The sequence below is a fragment of the Carcharodon carcharias genome, chromosome 5 (assembly GCF_017639515.1).
Source record: "Carcharodon carcharias isolate sCarCar2 chromosome 5, sCarCar2.pri, whole genome shotgun sequence".
Lineage (NCBI taxonomy): Eukaryota > Metazoa > Chordata > Chondrichthyes > Lamniformes > Lamnidae > Carcharodon > Carcharodon carcharias.
In genome coordinates this window covers 182,033,704-182,053,207 of record NC_054471.1, presented here as the reverse complement: position 1 = coordinate 182,053,207, position 19,504 = coordinate 182,033,704, and the positions used below count along the sequence as shown (strand labels likewise).

The following is a 19,504-nucleotide window of genomic DNA, read 5'->3' as shown; positions in this document are numbered from 1 at the left end:
CTTCCCTTCCCCTGACCCCCGAGCAGCATTGAAACCACAGTCCCAGATAGCCAATTCTTCTGTGCTATGGAGGGTTGGAGGAGACAACCTGAAGTGGGAGTACAGCCTGATGAAACCGTAGCAGGGAGTGGCTAGAGTTCGATGCCTCGATTTTGGTGGGAGCACCATGTTGATGGGTCATTACATTCACCTAACACCCAATGAATGCAGTAAAAGTGGATCAATTGGGAACCAACTATATGAAAGACTGGGAGCTCCATGTCCAGTTCAAAGCTTGTGGGACTGGCAAAAAGAACTGTTAAGGACTGTTCATAGACACGTACCCAAATGATGAGAGTGCTGGTCAGGTCTTTTCATAAACCTCAGTGATGACTTCTCCCGTTACCTTACTGATAAGCCCTTCAAAAACATTAACCATATAAAAGTCAACCCCCTAACTTCTTGCCTACAAAAAAGGATTTCTGAACTTTGACATGAGCATATGCATGAGTAGTAAAACATCCCAAGTCACTTCACAGGACATTATCAAACAAAGTTTGACATGAAGCCACATAAGGAGATAGTAGGACAGATGATCAAAACCTCACTCAAAACAATAAATTTTAAGGAGTGTCTTACAGGAAGAGAGACGGACTTTAGGAGTGTTTTCCAAAGGTTAGGACTGAGAAAACTGAAAGTACTGCCCCCGATGGAGAGACAAAGGAAATTGGAGAAGCATGAAGCCTGAATTGGAGCGATACAGAAATTTCAGAGGAATGTAGGGCAGGAGTATGGAGGAGGTAGCTCAGATAGGGAGGAGTGAGGCCATGGAGGGATTTGCTTACAAAGATGAGAATTTTAAACTTTAGGCATTGCTGAACTAGCACCCAAGGTAGGCCAGTGAAAATGGCTGATGGGCAGTGTTCCATTTTTTGATGTTTTGTGCAGCCTGTACATTTCAGTGTGCAGTACTTTTAAATTTTCTTGCGTGGTCTCACACACACACTATCTTAAATGGGACAGCTTGAGAACTGCCTCTGCGGTGCCTTCTGGGTTGCTGCGCATCCACGCACACATGTGCATTAGAGGGTACATTGGTGATGGGTGAACAGGATTTGGAGTCAGATAATAGATAGCAGAGCTTTGGGTAATCCAAAGGATGGAAAATGGGAAAGAAAAACAAAGTGCTGGAAAAACTCTTCAGGTCTAGCAGCATCTGTGGAAAGAGAAACAGAGTCAATGTTTCGAGTCTGTATGACCCTTCAGAGCTGAAGAGAAGTGGAAATGTGATGAGATTTATACTGTTTAAGGGGGGTGGGGCAAGTGGAGCTGGATGGAAGGCCAGCAATAGGGGACAAAGGAGGGATTGACAAAGATGTTATCCCTCCTTTGTCCCCAACCTATTGCTGGTCTTCCATCCAGCTCCACCTGCCCCACCACCCTTAAACAGTATAAATCTCATCACATTTCCCCTTCTCTGCAACTCTGAAACAGTGTCATACGGACTCGAAACGTTACCTCTGTTTCTCTCTCCACAGATGCTGTTAGACCTGCTGAATTTTTCCAGCATTTTCTGTTTTTGTTTCAGATTTCCAGCATCTGCAGTATTTTGCTTTTATCTTAATGGAAGTTGGGAGTGGGGCTAAGAGAACATTGGAATAGTTGAACCTTGAGATAACAAAAATGTGGATGAAGGTTACGGCAGCAGATAGGCTGAAGCAGGAGTGGGGACAGGTATTATTATGGAGGTTGAAGTAGGCTGTTATAGTGATGGAGGCGGAAATGAAGTTGGAAACTCAGCTAATGGTCAAATATGAAACCTGTGTTGCAAACAGTCAGGTTCAACCTCAGACAGTGGCCAGGGTGGGGAATGGAATCTGGCCAGGGAACAGAATTTGCATCTGAGACCAAAGATTGTGAGAAATAATAACCATATTACCTGAATAAAAATGGTAAATGTGTTGGCTAATCATTGTCTTCTCAAGCATAATGGTAAGGCTCTCTTTCATTCAATATTTTAACAAGATGGGCTTGACAACTTGTCAAAGGATCCCCAAAGAAGGACTAATTAGACATCAAAAGTCAACAAGGAACCAATAATGCCACAAAATTAATCTTGCTGCACTGTTTTGCATTATCTCAGTTATGGAAATTTATATTTTAATGATGATCGTTATGCTGCAACTGCCAGGCTGACACCAAGAATGTGTTATACAGTTGAGCTGTGGTTAAGAACCTAAGAAATAGAGGCTGGAGTAGACCATGTGGCCCTTCAAGCCTGCTCAGCCATTCAATAAACATTTCAGTATTTACCCTGTCAGACCCTTTCATAGCATTTTAATCAGAAAAAAGGGGCTTGCACGTGTGACCTTAGACTATCTTAAGGCTGCAATTTCCCAACTCTAAAGATTTACTGCTAAATTTAGATAAAATTGATAAATTATAAATCAAACAATTTGTTAAGCGTTTGTTTTCAGACCTGTGTAAAATAGAGAAAAATGGATTTTGGTCATTTAAGTTATTCCATGTTTCATTCTATTCCTCTGCTTTTCACTGATCCGCTGCAGAGTGTTCTACTGGAAAGGTAGACGAACAAAGGAGAAGAAATTAATTCACATTGCACTGCTGCAGATTTACCTTGTGCTGTAACCTGCAAGGCTATGGACCAGGTGCTGGAAAGTGGGATTAAAATGAGCAGCTAGTTTCTTTTTTCTCTTTTTGGCTGATGCAGACATGATGAGCTGAATGACCTCTTTCTGCACTGTAACTTTTCTATGGTTCCCTGGAGTCAGGCAATGCCACTAGCCTGCTACTGACTGCATAGGGCGGCATAGGCAAGACTGCACAGAAACAGGCCATTTGGCTCAACCAGTCCATGCTTGTGTTTTGCTTCACTCAAGCCTCCTGCCATCCTTTCTCATCTAAATTTACCATCATAAACATCTATTCCCTTTTCCTTCATATGCTTGTCCAGTTTCCCCTTAAATGCACCTAAATTATTCACTTCGGCCTCTCGCTGTGGTAACAAGTTCTATATTCTTACCACTCTTTGGGTGAAGAAGTTTCTTCTGAATTCCAATATTGATAGCCTCTAATTATGTGCTTCCTCTTATGAGGAATCGTTATCTCTTTATTCACTCTATCAAAATCCTTCAGAATTTTAAAGACGCCTATTAGGTCACCCCTCAGCCATCTTTTTTCAAAAGAGAAGCAACCCAATGAGGAATCGTTATCTCTTTATTCACTCTATCAAAATCCTTCAGAATTTTAAAGACGCCTATTAGGTCACCCCTCAGCCATCTTTTTTCAAAAGAGAAGCAACCCAATTCTGTGCCAATCAAGCAAATAACGGCCTACTGTGAGGCTCTTGTCCCTTTAAGGGACAATATCCTGTCTCCAAGTGTTGCCAGTCAGAGGGCTGACAGCTCTTCAGTCCCAGTAGTGCCACCGGGACTGGGAGATAGTCTGGCAGGCCCCAGCAAAGGGTGGGGGATGGATGGTTGATGAGGTCGGGAGTGTTTGTGTTTCTGCTGCCTGTGGGCCCCTCCGTGGGCCACAGGGTACCCTTTCAGGAAGGTCTTCTGAGCTCGCAGGGAGATCCACCTTGTAGAATGCCAGCATTGGCAGGAAGAGGCCCTTTATTGGCAACTTATGGACCTCAATAGCCTCTGAGCAGGAAAGTCACCTTCTACCTTCCCTGCCACAGAGAATTCCATGGCATTGAGAGGGCGATGAGCACTCCACCCTACCACCTCACCTCTCGATTCTACAGGTTCCCCAACCCCCCACCCCACCCCACCCCACCCCACCTCACAACTCATTCCCGATGGCCCCTTTAAATTTTACCCCAAAAGTGCAAAACTGATAAAAGTCCAAAAACTGTTCTTGGAAATACAGTGCATTGAAGTTCCAATGCATCAAGCACCACAACACTGTAATATTAACTTTTTAAATGGTGGCATTCCATTCAAGAAGACAGCTCACCACCATCTTCTCAAGGGCAACTAGGGATGGGCAATAAATGCTGGCCCAGCCGTTGAAGCCCACATCCCCAGAATGAATTAAAAAAAAAATTCTGAGACAGTTCATTGGTGTATCATGACAAAATGCAGATTTGGCTTAATGATTCTATCAAGCCGCAACTTCTTGGCTATAGCCAGGATGTAGTAAAGGATCCATGCAAGTGAGGTATGTTTCTAGAAATGGGATAAGTGTGGAGGGCCGGGTTGCAGTGGAGAGAAAAAAATTGAAGATAAATCAACTTGTGCCAGATCCACAGGCCTTCAAATACATAAACTTACTGTCAATCAGAAGGTGTCAAGTTTGAACATGCTGAATACTCAGGTGCTGTGTTTGATGTCGGTCACAGCTGTTGGTGAGTTTCTTCTATCTCCCCAGCAGAGCAGTACTGATATGACTAGGGAGTATCCCACATCCTAAACTCTCATAATGACTAAAATGAATACATGGTGGCAAATCGCCAGCACAGACAAAACATGAGGCAAAGCAACACAAAACAACTGTAAACTCCTGCTGTGTACTATGTTAGTAAGTACTGCATACTAGCGTTATTCAGACCTTTAGGTTGTAATTGGCTGTTACAAGCAGTTGTTCAATTGAATTGCTTTCCTTTGCGGGGCAAAATTGATGTTATTTATTGTGTAATAACAGAATACATTCAGCATTTAGAGAAAAGTAGCTGTCAGATCACTGCGGGTAGTGGTTAATGATGCTTGAAAATTCTATTCTTCCAGGTATGACACAATTACCAATCAGTGGGAAACAGTAGCTCCTCTTCCCAAAGCTGTGCACTCAGCAGCTGCAACTGTATGCGGTGGCAAAATCTACGTGTTTGGAGGCGTGAATGAGGCAGGACGGGCAGCTGGAGTTTTACAGTCATACGTCCTTCAAACAAACACATGGACTTTCATTGAATCACCAATGATAGGTAAAGTAGAAATCACCACTAAAGGGACATTGCACAGTTTCCCAAATATTGCTTGACATAGCAATAGTGTAGCAAATGTGTCAGAAACTGTTTCCTTTACTCGATCAGGATGCTAGCAACTTCTTCACATGAATAACTAACAGAGACAATGGCCCTGAAGTTCTGTGTGGATTCTCACCATTTAAAAAGCTAATATGTTGTGGTCCTCGATGTTTTGGAGCTTCAGTGCACTGTATTTCTGCTGATAGATCAGTAAAACCCCCACGGAACTTCAGGGCCAGTTATCCTATTTTTCTGTTTAATCTGTCCAGCTAACAGGTGAGGAGATGTTTTATCATTATGCTACCGGTTTGCATAAGAAATCATTTATTCATTCATTCATTCGTGCCCTGCCCAAAGGCAGTTCCATGGCTCATTGTCTGCAGATGCTTCATCCTGAGCCATTTTCTATAACTTGATACAGTTTAACATATGTACAAAAATAAACAATAGAGAATAGATGTGCTAAAAATGCAAAACCTTTACATTGTAAATCAGAGGGAGATTTTGGGCAGCTGGTAATTCTTGATCTGAAACCTTGACTTATTCCATTGTGTAAAACATTTACATATTATACCATGAGCAGCATTATCTAGAATCAGTGAAAGGGGAGAATGGAACATATTCTTACATGTCAGAAAGCACTGAGCTGGATTAGGGCAGCCACTAGCTTTATAATAAATGAAAAGAAAGCAAGCCACAGTCTTTTATCAATGTTTCACATGAACACCAATGAGATTTAGCTGGCTAATTATTATCCCTTATCATCCTGTTCAATCATAAGTAGCATTTCAGCCAAATGGATGTTGATTACCCGCTGCGTCAGCAGAATACTGGGATAGAATTATACAAAAGAACTTCATTATTATTTAAATAGTCCTTGATTATAATTAATGCATTATGGAAATGAGTTATTTTCTTTCTCTGAATGTTAATCAAGGTTTGTATTAATTTATTGATAGTATAAATCAGAAAGTGGCTTGTAAAGTTGTCTAATTCCCCCTCTGATCAGGTGCTGGTCTTGGCTGCACTATAACAAGGGGGAAGCACTGAGCAGGAGAAAGGCACTTTTCCAAAGGGACAGAGAGGAATTTGAAGGATGAATTATTCAGGACATACCCATGTTCATTTCCAAGAGGCTGGTCTACACTCAGCACCTATCCATAGCAGTGTGGCATCTGGAAAACTACAGGCGCAAACCAATAACCCATGCTTCCATAGTTCTGCATGCTAGTTCTTCAGTACACTTCTTAATGATGAAAAATAATAAGAATACAACTGTCTATTATTTGTTTCAATAAGTAAACCTTCAAAGTACAAATGCTGTTTCCTGTAACTATACTGATTGGATAGAGGTATCAGAATGGTTAGAAAATGATATATTTGAATACCCATGTGTGATTTAATTGCAGGAAAAGATAAAAGAGGAAAATTAAATTAATTTGGCAGTTGTTTGAGAGCATATTACCTTTGAGGGGAATATCAGACACCAGGGCCTACTGCAAAGGTTTGAGGGTCTATATTCAATTTGCACTCCTTCTCCCATTTTCTGGTCTTCCCTCATAGTTAACTGTGAGTCATAACACAGCCTGAAGGTTCAAACCGGTGTCCCTTTTCACCATGATGCAGTGTCTGTGATTGAATGGGTTTCCCACCAGGAACACCTTTGGAAAATGGAGATATGAAATGCACGTTTACATCAGCATAGTACATTTTAGAAATATTGTAATATGCAGTGCAGTCTTGGGATATAGTGACTTTTTTGTTATTTACAAGGTGAAATGAGTGACTGCACTGATATTGTTCTTCAATATCTCATTTAAAAGCCTAATAATGAAGTGTTTATTATTTGCAAATGTCCAAAAATAATAGATTCTTTAGTTTTTTTGTATTATTTATTGGATAGGATTAACTACCGTTAAACTGCACATCTTCCATCAAAATCATTACTATACGTTAAGATTATTCAGCATGCAAGGACATGCATATGGAAAATACCAGAGGACAATTTAATGATTAGGGGCTAATGATGAGTCTCACTCACCAGCTGTGCATATTGTGAAATCACCGGTCAAAGAAAGAGACTTTCCGAATTCTCCGCCAATTTTCACAGATTTCAGGGTGCTGATTTTCTTGGAGAGGAAGTTCCTGCATTCTTGTCTCCCCTCATATATATTTGTGATAAGGAAACAACAGTGATTCAAATGACTGCCTCAGGGTAATTACCAACTTGGTATTGGTGTGTTCACAGCTGGCTTGAAAATTTAAGTCCTCATTGATGCATCAAGACTTCTGCAGGATCTTATTATATTTTTTCCTCTTTCCTCTAATGTTACTACCTTATGGGGGAGTGGTGGGGGTGGGGAGAGGAACAATATGGTGAGGAGGCCAAAAATCAGTTTCACGCCATCATGAAACCAGTTTGCAGTCAGCCGCTCCACCTGTTCAATGGCGGGCCGTGTTTCCCACCACCACACATCGGGAACCTAATTTCAATACCTTAGCACCTCATTATAAGCCCTGCTCGCTGGAATCATACCCTCACATTGGATCATCCAGGCACATCGGCGTGATTACACACTTGACCTGTACATAAGCGACGTGCGCCTGGCGAGCTGCACTTCACTCAGAACTTCGAGGTTTGTTTGCCTACCTTGCTTTGGGCAGCACTCGTGGTCATCAGCGCCAGGCTTTGCAGGCAGCACCGCATCACTTTTAGGGCGCTCACAGGCAGGTCTCTGCCTACCTGACCAGCGGTAAGGCAGGGGTGGCTTTTCAACAGCTATAGGGCCAGGGCTTGCTTGGGGAAGAGGGAGAAGTGGACTCAGGCAAGGGAAGAGGCTGCAGGGCAAGGGCCATACTGGGGAGGGGGGGGGGGTATCCCAGGGTATGTGTGGGGGTATATTTTGATCAGTGCCAGTGGCCTCAAGAGGGTGAGAGCTGAGGAGGCAGTCTCCAGCGGAGATGAGGCCAGATGGAGATGTGAGAGTGTGTGTGAGAATGGATGGTGATGTCCCTTAAGCTGGCAGTGAGTGAGATGCCATTGAATGTGTGATGGCCTTGTGAGTGTGTGAGTTTAGAGCAATAAAATGATTGCCTTATCCTGGCGGCATGAATGAGATCATTCACCTGGTTTTTGCACTGGATGACTGACCTCTTGTGTGCAGCATTGGCACTGACCAGACAAAAACAGAAAATGCTGGAAAAACTCAGTAGGTCTAACAATATCTGTGGAGAGAAAAGCAGAGTTAACTTTTCGAGTCCGTATGACTCTTCTTCAGAACACTGACCACCTCTGCCACCACCTCCCAAGCCAGAGTGATGAGACTGATGGGCCTCCTACAGCCAGAGCGGGGGTAGAAAACATCACGGCTGGCCTCCACAGCATCCAGAAGGCATCCCAGAAATGACTCACTGAATTGGAGGACTGCACTCTTCTTGGCCTTTGGGGCCACGTCTTCCCAGGGGCAGTCCTGGGCTGGAAGCATTGCGAAGTGTGCATGTGGCTGCAGTTTAAATATGGTGCCCTGCATGAGGAAACGGTGAGGTAACAGCGTGGCGGGTAAATCGGAGGTCGCCCACCAGCAAGATGGCATGTTTCCTGTGGCTGCATAATTAATGAGGCAGGAATGGGACGTTATGGCAGCCGGAGGGTAAAATGACTTTTTTTCCTCCTGTTACCGCACTTTGTGCAAATCTGGAACAATTCCACCCGTTGAGTCCATTTTGCTGCACCATTAAAGACGAATTTCATCCCATGGTAATTTTAATGTTTGCTAACTTACAATTTATACTATTTATTACCAGCTCTATATCAGAATTTGTTTTGTCCCAAATTTTGCTGTCACTGATTTCTTTCAATATGCTCATTGGTATCATCAGTTATTTTTGTTGGAAAGAATTTTTAGTACTGAAGGGATTTTGAGGTTTAAGCAGAAATATGCATCAAGTACACTAGAAAGCAGAATATATTACGCTATAAGATACCAAATTCATAATTCTTAGCTCATTTCAAAATAATATAGGTCTATCTAAAGTGTATCTGAATGACTAAGAAGAAACATGAGAAAATTCCACGTGAAGTAAATTTATTTTAAGTGATTTATTTTGTTCTATCAACAGATAACAAGTACGCTCCTGCAGTTACTCTCAATGGTTTTGTCTTTATTCTTGGCGGTGCCTATGCCAGAGCTACTACTATCTATGATCCTGATAAAGGCAATATCAAAGCAGGGCCAAACATGAATCACTCAAGACAATTCTGCAGGTATGAATAATCAGTCGCAACAGCCTTTTAATACTTCTTAGCATAAGCAAAGCTATTCAGCTGGAAAATTGAAAATTTAGTTCTGTTGCCTTAAGCGGCTTTGATTCTCAGTATAAGTATTTGTAGTCAGCCACAGTGTAAGTTTTACCTTTGGTCCTACTGAAATTCTACACCACAATTAAACATTTACTTTAAATTCAGGTCAAAGTGAAATGATTGGCACCTGGTTGCACGAGTAGTAATGATCTTGACCTGATTCAGAAAACTTCTGACACACAGTCTCAACTCTCATCTGAACACTATTTGCTTTCAAAAACTTGATTTTCACTGATCCTCAGCAAGACTGAATAGATGACATGAAACCTTCAACCTGGGGGAAATAGGGCCAATATGTCCAGTTGCAATCTTCAAACATCAATCTCCTGCCATATTAACATACAGGGTGATTGACAGTAGCCATGTGGATTTAATAAGGGCAATTTTCCAGGATTTAGTACCCAGATACCACCTGTACAGGGAAATTGGGTGCTCATACATTGTCCGTATTTAGAATCTGAATTTCCTGCAGGGCTTTTCAAGTGATTTCATTTGAAGAGGACGCGCCAAAGTAAATTGCATGCAAATAAGTATCAGACACGTGTATTCAGATTTTCTTTTCTAGTATCAGATGCAGTTAAGAGACAAATTGCTCTCCAAAACAACCTGGCACTATAGCTTCCAGAGCTGCCATTTAAGGGGTTTCTGTCTTAAAGACACAGACTGTATTTGACAAGAAAGGTCTTCATTTTTCTTTGAAAAGCTAAAAATAGCTTTTCAACTTCAGAGATTGCAGAAAGCTGTAACTGTATCTCACATACTAATAGACACCATGTTTGGTTCAGTTGCTTTCCCTCCTTTTTGTAAGATAGCTGAAGCAACAAGCATAAGCTACCTTGACAGTTGCTGAAGATATTCCATTTGACCTTCTACTATTATCAACTGCATCACTAGCAAAGGGCAGAATTCTTCCTTTCACCTTTCATTACAATTGCTCTTTCCCATATCAAGAATCCTCCCAGTCAAACTTCACTTTCCTCCAAACCTCAAATCTGTGTGTACACACATTTGTTTTTCCTGATAATAATAGAAAAGTGATTGAGCTCCAACCATTGATCCATCGCCACACTGAATCCCTCTGGCCCATGTTTTCCATGCTAGTCATGTGGGTGCATCATAATCCTACTTGTAAGTAAACTCCCAGTAACAGGAAACTGGGAGGTGGGACTAAGCCATCCCTTGGGAACCTCATGTTGGGAATGAATTGGTCTTTGAGGCAATGTTCCTAAGTATTTTGGAATAACTGATCTGATGTTGCAGCTTTATTTCTCATTAAGATTTTGCCATTATTTCTTAAGCACTTTGTTTTTCTATTTGGATGACTATGGGAGCAGGTAACATTTGGGAATAGATTTCAGATCTATGAAGCTGAGGTCAAATATGTTTTAAGCACATGGTTCCATCACAAGTTACAGTGAAAAGGTCCTTCAGTCAATTTGATCACATCCTTCCAGAATACAAACCCTACTGTTTTCCCATTACAGTTTTTAGTATCTGCCCAAATTAGCAGCATTCTGACAATGCAGCACTCCCTAAGCGCTGCACTGAAATATGAACCCACAAACCCACAGCCTTCTGACCTGGAATGAGGATGCTAGCAATTGAGCCAAACTAACACAAAGCATTTGAGAGACTTGGAAGATTTCTATGCCACTATGACTCAAGTGGCCGCCTTGGAGATGCCTGGTTTCTGCGGCTACAGTAAATTGAGCGATTTAAGAGTCCTCTGATCTGTGATGCCTTTTCCCCATGCTCTAGGTTACTCTTACTCTGAGTTTTTATCCTCTAATTGTCACTCTCTCCATCAACCTGTTATGCTTTCTCATGCCACATTTTTCTGTAGTACACACTGTATGACTTTCCTTTCTCTGTGTTTACTTAGCTTTGACATTTTCTGCTTTTAGTACTTTCTGTGTTACTCCAGCAATTTCTGCCATCTGCATGCTCTCTTCAGTGATCTGCAACTGCTGCCTTTTCCTCCAACAATCTCTGATGGCTGAAAGAGACCAGATTTGGGGGATTGAGAATCACCAGAATTGAGCAGACAGCCACAAGAGAACAAGAATAGTTCAGTGAGCAGGCAGGGCAGAGAGAAGCTAGAAACAGCATGTGTAAGCCTTTAGTCCCGAGCGACCCCTGTGTTTTTATGTCGTGCTTTCACTCTTCAAAACAGAGTTGTACTGGGCCCTGCAGTATAGCACTGTCTGCCAGGAGTAGAGAATGTCTCTAGGCTCAAGGCTGTTAATTTTTCATGAGGAGCAAGGAGACATCAGTGCAATTTAATGGCAGGGTGGATAAGTTTGTGATTTATTGTTTGAATTTTTTTTTTATTTGTTAACAAAGTGATATATTTTACTGGTGTATAAGGGATCAATTTTGAATACACATGGAAAGTCTCATCTGCTGAATGTACATATCAGAAATGCTGATGTGATACATATGATTTCCCAACCACTATTACTTACAGTGTGGCTTGCAAGGAACCATCATGCAACTATCATATTGGAGGTTTTTTTTGCTGTTGTACGAATTTTGTAGAATGTTTGGCCGGTGAGAAATATGTTTGGGGTGTGATTCATACAGCATAACCATATTTGAAAGGAGAAAGAAACACAGGCTGAGCTCTCAGGTTTCCGGGCATGATGAGGTTGAACTCTCAAAATGGCCCAGGTCCCATGCTAAGTGGAAAGAGGACATTAGCACCCTGAAAATTATGGGAGAGATCCACTGCAGCTATTGCCAATATCAGGGTGGCAATGTTCGTGAAAGCCTATCACTGAGCAGGTGGCACTGCCCCCTGAGTCAGCTGGTAGGTACACTTTAAATAACACTCAGGCCTTGTAACGTTTTGACCCCAATTGGTGTTTTTGGACTGAACTGGGCAGAGATATTGTCAACTCCAACCAGACCATTATCAGATGGCAGTCCCTAACCAAACAGGATCCCATTTCCTCTATATTTTCATGGGGGTGGAAGGAGCAGGATTGCTCCTCCAAGGTTTTCAAAAAGTACCTAGACTGCAGCCAATCTTCCTGTGCCCCCTCGCTCCAGAGCTCAGGGTTACCCCTCCTTGCCTACCTACCTTGCAACCCAGAGGTTGATCGGGCAGCTCCAGGACACTTGGTCTGCAAATTCAGTCCTCTGGTCCAATGCTAATGAGGCTGAGCTCTCAAAATGGTCCAGGCCTCAAGCCACGTCCATCAGGCAGCCAGCTGGCATGTTCCATTGGCAAGTTCACTTGGGAAAATCCACCCCAGTGGCTTAAATAATAGCGGGTGCAGAACTGTTGAAAGAAAAAAAAATGCTGCACATTCTTGAAGGGTGCTAGTATCCCAATGGTCAACAAAAAAGCAAAGGGATTGTAATTGTGTTCTGCAATATTGGAATCAAATGCACTAATATATTCAGATTAAATCCTTCTGTTATATAGTCATTTTTAATCTATTTATATATAAATGAACTAAGGTCTTAACAAATACAACATTTCATACTTTTCTCAGCATGATTCCAAGGCATAAACTTTTATTCAATGTATTTTTCTACTTTCCTCAATCTTATCCCAAAATCTAGGACTTGTGGTGCAACCTTCTGATTAAAATGTTTTGAATTGTTAACATCAATCTTTCTACTAGAAGCCTTGGATAACTCTTTCCAGCTGGCAGCTCCTCTGAGATTCAGTATATATTTTTAAAACTGTAATGTTATTTACATATATGAGAAAACACTAAGGTTAAATATTTTTGTGTACCATTTAAAATTACAGAGAATGAAGTTAGAAAACAATTTAGAGAAAAACATATAGTGGATGTTTCAATGCATGTAAGCATTGGATATCAAAATTCTGTTCAGTGACTACTTAATACAGTCAATTCTTTTATTTTTCAAATTAACTAGTTAGTATTGAAAATAAAATCTAACGTCTGAGGAATCAGTAATGAATTAAATCTGATTACCTATTTCATAATAAGCAAAGGAAATATGACACTTCCTTTGCACAGAAACCATTCCAATCATATTTCTATATATTCTTGAAAGAAACATTATTATTTTCTGACAATGACCGGCACAGTAATTCCATTACAACTAGTTGTATGGTACTCCTTAGCAACAATGACTTTAATGCAAACATAGTACGTTAATCACGTCTGACTTTTCCCCAATTATTCAAAATAGTCTTGCATGTATAAAGCATTTTATATGGTTCAAATAAATCATTCTGACATCTCAAGAGATTACTTTATAATAGGGTATTATTTAAACTTCTTCAACAAGAACTGCAAGCTCAAGTTTTCAACAGCTTTTTTTTGTACTTTTCATTTTCAGCCAATGATTGGTGAGCAGGTGGCGTTGTGAGAGATTATACAACACGAACCCCTTTCAGTAGAAGATTAAGTGCATTTTTCAGGAAGACTGTAATAGAATCAATAATTGACAACAAATTGCATTTACATAGCACCTTTAGCATAGCAAACAACCTAAGATTCTTAACAGGAGTAATTATCAAACAAAATTCCATTTGACACTGAGCCATTTAAGGGGATATTAGCTTGGTGAAGGAGGTAGGTTTTAACAAGCGCCTTAAAGGAGGAAAGAAAGGTGGAGGCAAGGAAAGGTGTGGGGAGGGAATTCCAGAGCTTAGGGCTTGATAACTGAAGGCACAGCCACAAATACTGGAACAAAGATAATCAGGAAAACATAAGAGACCAAACTTAGAGAGAGAGAGATGAGGCCATGGAGAAATTTGACCACAAAAATGAGAAGGTGAACAGGGCTTGATGTGTGTTAGGGTACCAACAGCTGAGTTTTGGATGAGCGAAAGTTTGCAAGGATCCAAGGTGGGAATCTAGAGTCTACTGAAGTCTAGTCTAGTCAAGTCTAAACACAATGGAAGCATGGATGAGGATTTCAACAGCAGGTGAACTGAAGCAGGGGTGGAAATATGCAATGTCATGAGGATGTAAGTAGGTGGTCTACGTGATGGTGAAGATATGAGGTCAGAAGCTCAGCTCAGTGTCAAATACAACACCAACATTGTGAATGGTCTGGTTCAACTTCAGACAATAACTAGAAAGAGGGATGGAATTGGTGGCTAGGGAACAGAGTTTATAGCAGGGAAGGAAGACAATGGCATTCCTCATCCCAATATTTAAATTGGAGAATGTTTCTGCCCATCCAGTACTAGATGTCGGGCAAGCAGCATGAAAAATCGGAGGTAGTGGAGAGGTCAAGAAAGGTGGTATTTCCCAAAGGTCAGTGCTAGGACCATTGATTATTTTTTGGACATCTAAATGACTTGGGTAAAAGATTGGCAATGATACCAAACTTGGAAGTGTGGAAAACAGTGAGGATGATACAAATTGACAGCAACAGGAAATAAATAAAGTCTAGCAGAATGGGCAGGCATGTGGCATATCGAATTTAATGGAGGGGAGTGAGGTAATGCATTTTGGCAAGAGAGATGGGAAGAAGATATATGGATTTAATGGTACAATTATAAAGAGTTTGCAGGGACAGATGGACCTAGGGGTTCATATACATAGATCTTGGAAGGTGGCAGGTCATATTGAGAGAATAATTAGCAAAGTTTTGAGATCTTGGCCTTCATAAATAGAGATATTGAGTAGAAAAGCAGTGAAGTTATGCTGAACGTTTTTAAAGCTCTGGTTAGACCGGAACCAGAGTATTATATCTGGTTATGGTCAACACACTTTAAGAAGAACATGGAATTCCTTGAGAGAGTGCAGAGGAGATTTACCGAAATGGTTCCAAGGCATGAGGAATTTAGCTCCAAGTTTAGGTTGGAGAAGCTGGAGTTCTTCTCCTTGGAGCAAAGGCGATTGAGGCGTGATCTGATAATAATGTGCAAGATTATGACAGGTTTAGATAAGGTGGATAAAGAAAAGTTGTTCCCAATAGCCGATCATACAAGGACTAGGGAACACAGATTTAAGGTTTTAGGCCAGAAATGCAAGGGGATATGAGAAATAACTTTTTCATGCAGTGAATGGCCAGAGTTCCAAGTAGTGACTTGGAACTTGCTACCTATGCTGCTGGTGGGAAGTGGAGACAGTGAATGATATCAAATAGAAATTGGATGGACACTTGAAAGAAATAAACTTGCTATGGGCATAGAGTGGAATAATGGGACTGACTGGATTGCTCTATAGAGAGCCAGCATGGAATCACTGGGCTGAATGGCCTCCTGTGCTGTTATAACTCAGTATGCTGGTGAGGTTGACCTGGATATCATCAGCGTATATTTGGAACCTGATATTTCTGTTTTTGGATATCACTGAGGGACAGCATGTAGGTGAGAAATAAGAGATCAAGGAGACTCTAGAGGTAACCTTACAGGAACTTGATCAGGAGTCACTGCAGATGATTCTTTGGCTACAATTAGGTACATACAAATGAAACCATAGGCAGTCCCACCCAGCTGGACAATAGAGGAAATGCATTAGAGGGAGGATCAACCATGTCAAAGGTGATAGACAGGTTGAGGAGAGAAAATATACCATGGTCACTGTCACATTTGTGAATGTAACAAGAGTTGCTTTAGAACTGTGGCAGAGGCAGAAACCTGATTGGAAGGGTTTAAACATGGAGTTGTTAGAAAGGTTGGCATGGATTTGGAAGGCAAAAACACATTCAACGATGCTGGAAAGGAAAAAAGGCTGGAGATGAGGCAGTATAGCTTACCCTCATTTAGCATTCATAACTTGTTCCTGAAAAACTAGGTTAGAAACGAAAATGTGCTAAGCAAAAATCACTTCCCCATAAGAAAACATGTAATAAGGGTGGATTACGTTCCTGACCCATAATTTTTACATTAAAAGCCCATTGGCTGTCTTGAACCTAATTGGCCCAAAAATCCTCTTACTTTTACTAACTTACTACTCTTATTAACTTACTAACTCTTTTTACCTACTTTCTGTTCACTGCTTCCTTCTCCTGGCTCTCATGCTCTACACTTCTCTCTCCCGACCCTCCTACTCCCAGTTTCCCTCACACTCTCTTCTCCTTCTCCTGGCCCACCCACCGACAGCTTCCCTCTCACTCACTGCATTCCTCTCTTGACTCTCCTACTTGCTGCTTCCCTCTCCTGACCTTCCCACTCCTGAGTCCTGCTCACCACTTTCCTCTCCCGAATCCTTGCTGCTTCCTGCTCACTTGTCCGCCCTTGCTGTGAGCAGGGGCTCAAAAGAGGGCTGGCAAAAGGGAAGGAAGGAATGGGAAAGGGAAGTGGTGAGTGGAAGAGAAACAAGTGGTAGGGTCAGCAAGGGAAATGACAAGCTGGAGAGAGTGAGGTGTGGAGCGGCAGCAAGCAAAGCAGCGGTTTGTTATATATAAAAAAAAATGAACATGCAGAGTAACCACGATAAAATGAACAAGTTATGCTTATTTGTGTCACAACACTATGGGAAGCACTGCCAACACACGTGCTGATGTAGTTACAGTGATAGGAGTTACTGTTGCATCCACTGCATAGTCCACCCTAAAAGTATACCTGAAAATGAAGACCAGTATAGGAAAGCTATGACAGAGTAAGAGGGAAAAATGCCAATGAGAAAGTAACAGCAATACTAGCCACAATAACTAGGTGCTAAATTCAGATGCCTTCCAAAGAATTTATCGGCCACAACATTTCATATTGGAACAAACCATATCTGCAAAAGAACAGTACCCAAACTAGCTTATCCAAAAGTTTCTTGTTCAATTTATTGAGTGGAATTTATTACCTTATTAAATAAAAAATAATCACCTAATGTGGGCTCGGCACCATGATGGTGGAATTAAGAATCCCATTGACTACCAACTGAGCTAGTTCATAATTTGCAGGCATTTGCTCCACAAAGCCTTTCCAATCTGGGAGACAGCTCCACAACTCACTGCCTGAAACTTTTGGACAAGGTAGTTCTTTTGTGCTGTTCAAAGTTTTTAAAGCAACTTTTTAAAACTTCACTAATGCTGCTGACTGGAAAGGCGTGAGGAACAGTTGTATATGCACTGGTGGCTGCAGTGCGGGCCGAGTACACATGCACAGCTGTTTCTAACGCCTTTCCAGTTGGCAGCACTGAGTTACCATGAAACAAAAATGGAGCAGCGCTCTTCGAGGAACATCCTTCATTTGCAACCCTGACTGAAATGAAAACACTATTAGAACATGCTTTAAACCAGAAGGACAAGCAGGTTTTCTTTGAGGTGGGGTACGGTGGCAGTAGCTTTTATTGGGAGGGGTACAATACCTGAGGAGAGGAGACTGTCATTGTATCAGGAGCCAGGAAGGGAAGTTGTGTGGTGAGCAGTTTAGTGGAATATTGCTGAGGGAGCAGGAAGTGGATTTCATGGACAAGAAGAACTCGGAGACAGCTTGAATGGAGAAAGGAGAGAAGCAAGAGAAAGATAATGAGATCAGAGCTAGGGAAAAGGTAGACAAAGTTTCGATTAAGAACCCACAACTACGAAGAGTGAACAGCAAGGCATAAATAAATTAAATTCATTAAAACTTACAAAAAAACAAACAAATAATATATTCAGTGTTCTTGATGTTTCATCATGTTAGCAGTTCTTCTGAATGAGGAAAGAAAATTGTTGTACACAAAAAAGGAAAAATATCTAAATATATGCTGGATTATACCCACTGCCTAAAACCAATTATAGAAAAACTTCTAATTTGTGGGTGAGATAAATTATGTAAATCAGTGTGCGTGTTTTGTTCTCTATTTAAAAAGATTTCAAATATTATAGGCAGGTGGAGGTCAGTTAACTCAGTTGGCTAGATGGTTAGAGTGTGGTGCAGAATGATGCCAGTGGGTTCAATCCCTATACCGGCTATGGTAGTTCATGGAGGCCTCCTTGCCTTGCCCTGCCCCATGCTTGTTGTGTTTGCTGTCCCTCGAGTTATATAATGACTTGTCTCCCCAGAGAGAGATGCCCATGATCCCGTGTGGATTATGGCTGATTAACTTATCGCTCTCAGGTACAAACAGATGCCGCCAGTCATTCATTACACTTGCACTTACCCATAGATTCTCCAAGGGATATCTTTAGTGAAACTTGCAATGATTAAACATCCACTTAATGGATGTTGCAATGGGCAAAGAGGAAGACGGAAAGTACCACAGTGGGAACTGAATAGAGCAGCTGGTGACTTGAGTTACCTAAGTGGTAACACTACAGGGGATCTGATACCTCCATGAACAGGGCAAACAACTGAGTATCTCTTTAAACTAGATTGAAGAATCGTTAATGAGGTCTGAACCAAGAAATGTAAATATACAATGTCAAATCAGGTTTAGAAAGCAAAATAAAGAGACAGGAAGAAAGATGAGATCAGGAGAGAAATAGAAAAGATAAAAAAAAGAAATAAAAATGTATCCTTTTTTTAATCGCCATTAATAATTAGATTCTGAAATAATTAGATTCTACACTTATAAAAGTTAATCTTCAGTGCCAGAGAGGGTGCTTGGCATCAATTAAGATTTATTATGCTGTTAAAAGTACACTTACACTTGAATGATAGGCCCCAACTTTCTCTGATGAGCTTAGTGGGTACCTATCATCTGAGTACAGCAATCGCATGCCATTTCATGGGCAGGATTTTTCATATAGCAGGCAGGCTCGGCCAGCAGGCGCGGAGCCAATTGCCACCCGTGATCGGCTCCACGCAGCCATTTTACACGGGCAGGCCAATTAAGGTCCGCCCAGAGTAATATGCAGCTGGTAGCTAACTGTGCAGAGGAGGGGAGGAGGTAGAGTTGGGGCCAGCATGGAGCTGCCTCAGGGAGATTGAATCGATAATAAAATTATTAAATAAAAGATGTAAAAATTTATTCAAACATGTCCCCTCATGTGACTGTGTCACATGAGTTGGGACATGTTTTTAAATTTATGAAAAATTTTTAATCTATTTAATAAATGCTTTAGGAAACCTCATCCCGCAGCGTTTAGGATAACTTTAATTAGATCCTTAATAGGCCGTTTACATATTGGCAGGCACATGCTGCCAAACGAAACTTCGCTACTGAGCACAATGACATCGGGGAGTGTGATGACATTGGGACGCACGCCTGATGTCATCGCGCGTCATTTTACGCGTCTGCGTGTCAGGCCCGCCCCCGCATGCCAACCAGAAAATTCTGCCCCATGTATATCAATGGAAAGTCTCTCAGCAA

General features: G+C 41.4%; 1 protein-coding gene across 2 annotated transcripts in view; it reads left to right on the top strand.

The window, feature by feature from the left end:
• The window catches only part of LOC121277683 (kelch-like protein 29), a 515,535-nt gene that overhangs the window by 472,873 nt on the left and 23,158 nt on the right, over nucleotides 1-19,504 (top strand). For both annotated transcript variants that reach the window (XM_041187306.1, XM_041187307.1), the window contains exons 12-13: nucleotides 4,734-4,927; nucleotides 9,089-9,233. In XM_041187306.1, coding sequence (XP_041043240.1) covers nucleotides 4,734-4,927; nucleotides 9,089-9,233 — 339 coding nt within the window. The remainder of the gene's footprint in view (nucleotides 1-4,733; nucleotides 4,928-9,088; nucleotides 9,234-19,504) is intronic.